This window comes from Peromyscus maniculatus, chromosome 4 (assembly GCF_049852395.1).
Source record: "Peromyscus maniculatus bairdii isolate BWxNUB_F1_BW_parent chromosome 4, HU_Pman_BW_mat_3.1, whole genome shotgun sequence".
Taxonomy (NCBI): domain Eukaryota; kingdom Metazoa; phylum Chordata; class Mammalia; order Rodentia; family Cricetidae; genus Peromyscus; species Peromyscus maniculatus.
This window is the reverse complement of record NC_134855.1, coordinates 1,188,777-1,198,739: the sequence shown is the minus strand read 5'-3', so window position 1 is coordinate 1,198,739 and position 9,963 is coordinate 1,188,777. Positions and strand designations below refer to the sequence as shown.

The window sequence follows — 9,963 nt, the reverse complement described above, 5'->3', positions numbered from 1 at the left end:
GCCAGTACAGGTGACCCTATAGAATAGTAAAAAAATTGCCAGGTTATTGAATAACATCCAATACACACTTCCAGGTTAATAGATGTCAATGTCTGCTGTGTGTTGAACAATCCTGGTTTCTCTAGTGCTATCTGTGAGCACATGGGCCTTGTGCTCTCATGCAACCTGCCCTGGCAGGGAATCACCTCCAGTGGCTGGTCCTCCTGCATCAATCAGCAGTTAACAAATACCCCGCAGACATGCCTACAGGCCAACCCATGGGAGGAAATTCATCAACTGAGGTGACAAGTGAAGCTATGATACTACCTGACGTCAGAGCCACTATAACAAAAGTCTCACATGATGGCACAAAAGCAGACACACAGATCAGTGGAATACAACGGGGGATGTCTACATAACCCACACAGCCACAACCAACAGATGCCAAAAGTACACACTGGGGAAAAGCCTTTGGAACAAATGTATGGGAGAAATGGGATGTCCCTGTATAAAAGAATAAAATGATCCCTCTAGTTCAACAAAAGGCATGAAGACTTGCCAAAGCAGGCACTCTGATCCAGGGCTGTGGGGATGTAAATGAGTCCAGCCATTGTCAAAGTCAGTGTGGCAGTTTCTCAAATAAACAGCAACAACAACAACAACAAAAAAAAAAAAAACAATTTAGCAATAGGCCAGGCAGGTGGCATATGAGTTTAGTCCCAGCACTCAATAGGCAGAGACAGGAGGAGTTTAATCCTAGCACTCAGTAGGCATGCACACACACTATTCACTATTGACACCCCTAAGGCCCCCAAAAGAATGCAGAACATTGCCACTTCTGTTTGTCACCCACAAGAACTAGATGCTAAACCTTATTGCTGATGATAATACACAATTCAGTTGCAAGACACAGAGAAGTCAAGTCAGGACTAAGCAGCAAAGCTTCATCTGTGCTGGCTAATTCTCCCAGTCCTGTTAGGTGCTATGCAGGCTGCTGGGGAAGGCCTGTCATCTACAGTCTTCCTCAGCTGTGGACCTGCATGCTACAGTACACTGCTGTCCTGTCGGGGGATATGCCCACTGATGCAATGGTGTCATGACTGGGGAGTGACTGACTGCTTCTGAGTGGACTTAAGGCCCACTCACAAGGGGCAATTTCTATCTGGTATTATAAACCTGGCTGAAAGCCTGTTGCTGCGGGGGTCATAAGCCCTAATGGAAAATCTACTACTCCAGTTTTACTAAGTGGACATGGAATGTCTGTGACAAATCACCTTCTAAATATATTTATGCCCATACATTAGTACTGATGTGTCAGCTTTAGTGAGAGAAGCTTGTTTTTTTTTTTTTGTTGTTGTTGTTGTTGTTTTTTGCTGTGGTCATCAATTACTGCAGATAATCACAACTGGTCAAAGCACTGAGAGTAAGTGACTGTTAAATGCTGAGTCCTAAATTGTACATCCCTATTACCCTTCTAAGGTCCAGGGAACATCAAGAAAAAGGGGACAGAAAGGATGAAAGAACCTGGGCTGTGATGTAGCTCAGTTTGTAGAGTGCATACAGAAAACTCTCGGCTTCATCCTTAGCACCACGTATACCAGGCACAGTTGTGTATAACTATAATCTATAATCCAATCACTTGGGAGAAGGAGACACGAGGGTCAGAAGTTCAGGGGCATTCTCAGAATCCTTTAGCATAGCAAGGCTATGCCTTGGCTATATTATACTCAGTCTCAAAAAACCAAAGCTAGCAGTCAAAAAGTAATAATAATAATAATAATAATAATAATAATAATAATAATAAAAAAGCCCAAAGAAGAGGTGGGTATTTTGTTCTCTTTTGATTACACCATCATATCCTTTAAATTCTCAGCAGCTGTGGTCACCTGCATAAGATGCACATAAGATAGGGTTCACCAACATCCATCATAGAAGGGGTGGGGTTCATAAGGTACCACCCCCACCATATTATTTAGACAGTTAATGGTTGCTGAGAGATTTTCTCCAGAAGTGTAACATTGTCAAGTTGTTCTTACAAATGACTCCTCATCCATGCCCTAATTAAATTAATGTTTCACAGAAAGGAAGAAAGATTAATATAAACAAACAACATTAATATAAAAGAAATGTTGGAAGGGATCAGATAAATTATAATCCTTGTGAATCCCAAGGTGGGAACAGTTGACAACATGTCTTAATGGTCACAGGGGAACAGATTTGGGTTGGCTTGGCTTTTCCTTAGGTTTCCATCCTCCAGAGAGACTCTAAAATCTTTTTTTGTTGTTGTTGTTTTTCGATACAGGGTTTCTCTGTGTGGTTTTTGGTGCCTGCCCTGGCTCTCTCTTTGTAGCCCAGGCTGGCCTTGAACTCAGAGATCTGCCTGGCTTTGCCTCCCAAGTGCTGGGATTAAAGGCATGCGCCACCACTGCCTGGCTAAAATCTTTTTCTGAGTCCTAAACTTTACACTCGAACTCCCTACTGCTTGGGAACCAGTCAAGCTCCATGAGGTGAACTGCATCTATAATGTGGGGTAGTTCCTGGGAAACTGAACTTCACAGCTTGAAACGTCCCCAAATCATCTTAGACAAGAGGGCTGAAGGCCATGGAGGACCCGAGGTATTTCTAAAGCAGCTTTTCTCTTCGAGTCTCCCAAGACATGATAAATATTAATGGGTTAGGGATGGCATTTACATAGCTTTGGAAGACTATAAAGACTTGTCTCTGAGATGACGCTTGGACTGTGCTTTTCCTGCTCACATTGCTAAGGCTGTGTATTTGCTGCCTGTCCCCTCGGAAGTGGGATATGTTCATTTAGGAAATACAGTGTGTTTTGTTTTGTTTGTTTTGTTTTGTTTTTTGCTTTGGTTTTTGAGATAGGACTTCTCTGTGTAACTTTGGAGCCTGTCCTATAACTCGCTCTTGCTCCGTAAACCAGGCTGGCTTCAAACTCGGATCCACCTGCCTCTGCCTCCTGAGTGCTGGAAGTAAAGGCATGTGCCACCACTGCCCAATTTTGTGTTGTTGTTCTAAAGGATGTGTTCGAAATAGCCCTGGTGGAGCTGGCACAAGTTCTTGGTAAGAACTTGAAAATGGTGTATGGTGGTACATGTCTGTAATTCCAGAATTCAGAAGGTAGAGAATTGAGGATAAGAAGTTCAAAGTCATCCAGAGCTATATACTAGTTTGAGACTAGCCTGAGATACACGTACCCCTGCCTAAAAATTAATAAAATTTAAAAACCTGGAGTTGTGGCTCAGTGATAGAGCAATTGCTCTATCAGTAGTCTTATCGGTAGCCCAGAGTGACTTGTAACTCACTGGGTAACCAGGCTAGCCTTGAACTCACGGTAGTCCTCCTACCTTAGCCTTCCCAGTGCTGAGGCTGCAGGCCTGAGCCTCCTGCCCAGCTGAAAAGCCATCATCCTGTGTCATGTAAATGACGTATGCAGGAGGCTGTTTACCGCCTCCTGGTACTTTTCTCATACTGCAGTGACCCTGAGTTGTCCATTCATCCCAGCTTACACTCTTGGGGGGGAACACTGACGTGGAGCCCTTCATTTTCCTTCTACAGTTCTCTAGCCAGTCTGAGGCCTCTGACAGTAACCAGCAGTTACAACATGCCATGGAGGAGCGGGCTCAGCTGGAGACTCACGTAGGCCAGGTGAGGATGTGTGGGGGAGAAGGCATGACCTCAGGTGGCCAAGGGCAGGTGAGAACTAGTGACAGCCCTTCGTAACTTGTGCGTTGACTGATGCAGCTGATGGAGTCGCTGAGACAGCTCCAGATGGAGAGGGACCAGTATGCAGAGAACCTGAAAGGAGAGAGTGCCATGTGGCAGCAGAGGATACAGCAAATGGCAGAGCAAGTGAGGCCTGGCCCCTGGTGTCCTTGCTCTTCCTGTGCACCAGTAGGGTGCAGCTGAGGGGTTAGGGGCTTCAGTTTTACAGAGGTGGGACCGGGACTAGATGATGCCTGAGAGCTCCAGCTCTTTCCCTGTGCCTCTGGGCAGGTGCACACACTGAAGGAAGAGAAGGAGCACAAAGAGAGTCAGGTACAAGAGCTGGAGACCAGCTTAGCAGCACTCAGGAGTCAGATGGGTGAGTAGGGCAAGGGTGACCTGAGAACAGGAGTGGCCAAGGGCCACGAAAGTGGTTTCCATTGCCCTGGGGAGGCAGGTGGGTGCAAGGGCACTGTAGCAGAGGGCCAGGGGTCTCTGCCAGGAGGTGGCAAGTCTTATCCCTCTGAGCATGTGTCCTTCTGTGCAGAGCAGGGTGCCATGCCTACTGCCCCCCCACCCCCCCCCGCCCCCCCGCAGGTGACTGAGCATCACAGAACTGTACTAGAGTGGCTTAAAATGCTTACCTCGTCTTAGACCCTGACAGAAAAGAAGCCAAGGCTTGGGGCAGGAAGCCTGACTTGAGCTCACAATGGAGCTATCTGAGAAGCCAAGGGTGGATCCCCTCACTGTGCCTGCTTCCTTTCTCAGAGGAGCCACCGCCCCCAAAGCCTCCAGCTGGGCCTTCTGAGGTCGAAGAGCGGCTGCAGGGAGAGGTTGAGCAGCTGCAGAAGGAACTGGAGAATCTGATGGGACAGCTGAAGGCCCAGGTGTAGGACAATGAGAGCCTAAGCCTCCTGAACCGGGAGCAGGAGGAGCGGCTGCTGGAGCTGGAGCGGGCGGCCGAGCGCTGGAGTGAGCAGGCAGAGGAGCGCAAGCAGATCCTGGAGAGCATGCAGAGTGACCGCACCACCATCAGCAGAGCGCTCTCACAGAACCGGGAGCTGAAGGAGCAGTTGGCTGAGCTGCAGAACGGCTTTGTCAGGCTGGTGTGGAGCTGCAGAACGGCTTTGTCAGGCTGGTGCGGAGCTGCAGACCCTCCTTTCTCATAGGGAACACAGCCCTTCTGGATGGAGTGCTACCTCACAGGAAATGGTAGTGAGTGGTGAAGGCACCCTGCAAGCCAGAGCTCCCGGGTGTGTGGGAATGATCCAGCAGTCTTCCCTGCTCTGTGGGAGGAGGGGCACATGCAGGTCTGTGCACCCTACCCACATTGGATCCAGATGACTGCTGCTTTCTGTCCAGACCAACAAGAACATGGAGATTACCAGTGCCCTGCAGTCAGGGCAGCATGTCAAAAAGGAGCTGACAAGAGGCTGGGGGAGCTGCAGGAGATGGTAAACCCATAGAGGTAGAGGCAAAAAGATCAGGCGTTCAACATCACCCTCAGCTACATAGTGGTCAGATGTCTCAGTGGGCAAAACTGCTGCATAGACCTCATGACATGCGTTCAATACCTGGAATCTATATAAAGGTAGAAAGAGAACTGACTCCACACAATGCCCTTTTCTGGAAGACTATTAACCTGTGAGTCATCTCTCCAGCCCACATTTATTTTGTAACCACCTCATTCAACTACCCCCATTTTAAAGGCTATGGTATAGACAGGACTTGGCCAGGTGTGTCTGGATGCTGTTGCCTGAATCTTCCAAAGTCAGAGAGAGAAGCAAATTCAATAGCAACCAGTGTTCAGGAAGGCATTCCTACTCTGGTTGCCCCAGAGGTAGCAGAGATGAGGCCTGGCTTGGCATGGTATCAGCAGTTCTGTTCAGTGGGCAGTCTGCAGGGTTGAGAGTATTCCTAGGGCACAGAGCACAAAGACTCCATCTGGCCTCAGGCAGTACCCAGACGCTGTCCGCCCCCTGCTTTGCACTAGCCTGAACTCTGCCTATGTCTGGGGACAGGCTGCTGACCCTTGGCATTCCTGCAGAGACCCTATGAGACAGAAACAGACCAGGCTTTCAGAACGCATGCCTGCTGGTAGGATGAATATCACCAAGATTATCTGTCATGAATGCAGGGTGACACTTCACGTGCCAAAAGTTGGCTGACCCTGCACCAGCCCTAGCTGTTTGGCTCTAGGGCCCTCATTCCAACTGGGGTAGGACAGAACCCTTATTCTCTTCCCGAATGAGAGGCCTCCATACCCCATCTGTACAGAACCCTACCCCCAACTTTAATCATCTCTCACTCCCACTCAGGGACTGAATTTTCTCTGCTTATAGCTTGGCACCAGACTAGATCAGACAAAGATGATCTGAAGTCAAGTTTCCCAGGCCTTTTGAAGGCAGGGATTTTATTGGTAGGGAGAGTCACTGTTCCCAGGATGTCCACCCAGCCTGCTCTGGCTTTCTGCACGAGGTCCTGACAGGTGCCAACAGCTTGAATAAGCTCCTTAGGGAATAGCTGAGCTTTTGCAGACTCTCCCCTCCACCTTCATCTGGTTCTGCTACCCATCACCTGCAGATCCCAGTGTTCTGCTTGGTCTCTGATATTACTCTTCCCATCTGCAAAGTAGAGTGATGGTCCTAATCTCCCAGGAATGTTATGGGATTAAAATGGGGTCTTGGATGTGAAAAGGCTTTGTATAGGTCTATGGAAGACACTTAGAAAGATAGTTTGTTCCCTTTGGCTTTCTCTGAGCCCCCTCCTTGGGTTACTGCCACACCATCATCTGAATCTCATTGTCAGCAGATTTGGTAAGTCAATTGGGATTTCTTAAAGGGAGGAATTAGTTAAAAGAAAGTTTTTTCCCACATTAAAAAATAGGAAACATTTTTTACAATGGAGGGCATTTGGTCTCTGTTTGATAATACATTGGACAATCTAAAAATGGAACAATTAAATGAGAGGATAATTAATGTTGATGGGATAGATGTAATGTCAATGATAAATATTACTTGTTTGATCATTAAAAAGTTGGTTAATATGAGTACCAAGATAAAAGTTTTAGAAAAACTTGTTAAAACAGATCATAGAGATATTCAGACCCAGACAGAAGAATTTAACATTCTTCATTGCAGTGTCAACATTGCATTATAAAGTTACAGAAAAACAGCCTAAGGCTTTCAAACAGTCAACCTTAATCTATCCAGTAACCTTACAGGAACTGCCAAATACTCAAGGCTGTGTAAGAGCTGACTGGATTCCTGTGCAAATGTTAGATTTGAGGAGATTCAAAGATGCAGTAGTCTCATATGGCATCCACTCATCTTTTGTGAAGCAGATATTAAACTCATGGTCAACTTGTAATAGAATTATCCCTCATGACTGGAGAGATTTGGTTACAGCTGTCTTAGAGGCTGGTCCCCAGTTACAATGAAGGACCTGGTGGAGGAATGAGGCTAAGACCATTGAGCAATAGAGTAGAGCTAGAGGTCTTGTAATCACCCAAGATCAACTTCTTGGAGAGGGAGATTATGCTAATGTAGAAAGGCAGTCTCAATATGATGACCATACCTTGACTTTATGCCAAATGCTTGGGACAGAATTGAAGAAGTAGGAAAGAAAATTGAGTCATTTATAAAAGTTATACAGGGCCCAAAAGAAACCTTCACTGATTTCTTACAAAGGCTGTCTTCAGCAGTAAACAGAAGCTAAACAGATAATAATTGAATCTCTGGCTTTTGAAAATGCCAATGCACAATTCAAAAGGGCAATTAGGCTGTTAAAGGCAAGATCAGCACCCTTGGAGGAATGGATCTGAGATACACTTAATATTGAATTTCATGACCATGATGATGCTTGGATAGGAGAGGTGATTTCCAGAGGTTTGAAGAAAAATAGTAATGTCAAATATTTCAATTGTGGTAAACAAGGTCACCAAAAAAGGGACTGTAAGCAGGGCATTCCTAGAAATAATGTTTTCTTAAGGAATAATACCAACAGAACGCCCCTCCCTTCTGGATTATGCAGAAGCTATGGCAAAGACAGACATTGGACTAAAGCATGTAGATCAACAAGGGACAAACAAGGTAATCCCTTACCTTTGCCGTCCAGAAACACCCTCAGTGGCCTCTCACAGGCCCCCATGTCAAATTTGGTTCAGTCCTTTCCTGTCATCACGGAAGAAACTCCTTCCCAGAGCAATTAAAGAATCTAATACCTATTGTAAAAAACCATACTGCTCTGGATGATAGAACAGCTATAGAAGAGAGAACAAAAAATCAGGAGAAACCTTAAATCAAAATTGATAAAGGTTAGATAGGGAACCTCCTCAAATTTAGGGTTGGGGAAGGGTTTTGTTTTTGTCTTTCAGGAGAATGAAGGCTAAGAAATGTAAAGAACACTGGACAAATGAGACATCTGAAGAAAAAGGAAAAATCACCAAGAAAAAAGTCCCACAAAAAAAGATTTTCTGCAATGAACCAGGACCATGCCTAATAGCAACTTTTAGGTCTCCAAAAAGATGATGGGACCCCACAATGATGATTCCATCAGGACAATGATAATGCCACCAAGCTGACAAACACCACCCAAAGATCAGTTTTGGACTACAAACTGCTCAGGACAATATCGAGATGGTTAACTGAGATGATCCAGTCTTATAGTCTACTCCAGTCAGGACTTGACCATAATCCTAAATTTTCTTTGTGTCCCCATGAGAATACCAGCACCCCCAGGCAACAGGAAGTAGCTAGAAAACTACATCCATATTTCCAAAAAATGAATTATGAATTTATTTAGGGGTTGGTTAAAAATTGTTATTAGTCATAGCCAATATCTTTCTAAAAGAAGAAATGGAGGTATAATATAGAACATATTATATAGAAATGATAGGGTAAAAGAGTAGATTATTGAATCTACTCTGAAAAGAAAAAAGAGGATATAGATATAATATGATAAAAGGTAGATTATTGAATCTACTCTGAAAAAAAAGATAAAGAAATGATGGATGAAGGGTGGATTATTGAATCTAATTTGAAAGGAAAAAAGAGAGAATATGGATATGATAAGATAAAAAGGTAGATTATTGAATCTACTTTTAAAAGGCAACTACTAGTTTTAAAAATTTTACATTGGATTGGATTTTTTATATTATGTATAAACGATACAAATTTGAGATTTTGTTAGAAAATACTGTACATATATTTCTAATCTTGTTCAAGGTATTGTGCCTATATCTCATTTAACAATGTAATGTAATTTTCTAGTACTTGAAAGTTATTACTACCAACTAATTAGAATATAAAGAAATGCAAGTTAGTAGTTAGTCATTACAATCAAACTTATCATATTAGGTATGTTTTTCAAGGTCAAACAGAAATATATTTTAGATAGACAGGTCATCTTCAAACACTTCAGAGATCTACAGAATATGGCATTTAAGATGTTTTAATAACATTGATTCTTTTTTTTATGATAATGAGACATGTCTACTCCTGGTAGCACCAATATACTTTAGAGAAAATGATGGACATTGAAGAAACTCCTTATGGAGTTTACTTTCTTTGTGGCAAGAGTTAGCCACTGGGCAAGAAAGTGCCCTTGCTTCAACTGCTGACAGTATGCTGTCCAAGATGGACAAGCAGGACACAAACCAAAGGACTGCAGAACCTTGACAAGACAAGGTAGGAAGGCCTTTTAGAAAATCCTGCTTCACAGATGGGTCTGTCAGATATGCTAGGCATGTAGGCTGAAGATAGTTGCCCCAACGTTGCAGAGGAACCTTGGGTGACTCTCCAGACAGACAGCTGTTTCTGCCATTTCTCACATTTTCTGGAAGTCACTTAACTGCACTTCCTGCTTACTCAGTTAATATTATTTCCTTCTTGGGTCTCTGAGGGAGTTGAAGACTAGATAGTTACAGTTTTCCTTGTTAACAAATTCAGAAAATAAACTCACTACAGAGGTGTAAAGTGTATAAGTTTGAAAGGCATCAAAAGATAGTTTTCAGTTGGTGATACAGGTTAGGGTAGAATGTGAATTAGGTACAACAATTTAGACTCACCAAAATAGGATAAATAATATAATAGTTTCCCTAACCTGTCAAATGTTAATGGACTGGACATTGTTAATGTAATTCTTGACTGTATATATTGTATATACTTATTGTACTTACTGAATATAGTTTTTCTTTATATTAGTTATAACCTTTTATTATTTTAGACAAAAAAAAAAAAAAACCAGAGAAATGTGGTGATATATTGT

General features: G+C 43.7%; 1 protein-coding gene across 1 annotated transcript; it reads left to right on the top strand.

The window, feature by feature from the left end:
- Window positions 1-3,267: 3,267 nt before the first annotated feature.
- LOC107399425 (golgin subfamily A member 2-like) lies at window positions 3,268-4,828 on the top strand. Its single transcript, XM_015986160.3, has 4 exons — window positions 3,268-3,639; window positions 3,736-3,843; window positions 3,988-4,075; window positions 4,465-4,828. Exons 1-4 carry the CDS (start codon window positions 3,601-3,603, stop codon window positions 4,587-4,589), a joined length of 360 nt encoding a protein of 119 aa, XP_015841646.1. The 5' UTR covers window positions 3,268-3,600; the 3' UTR covers window positions 4,590-4,828.
- Window positions 4,829-9,963: the final 5,135 nt, after the last annotated feature.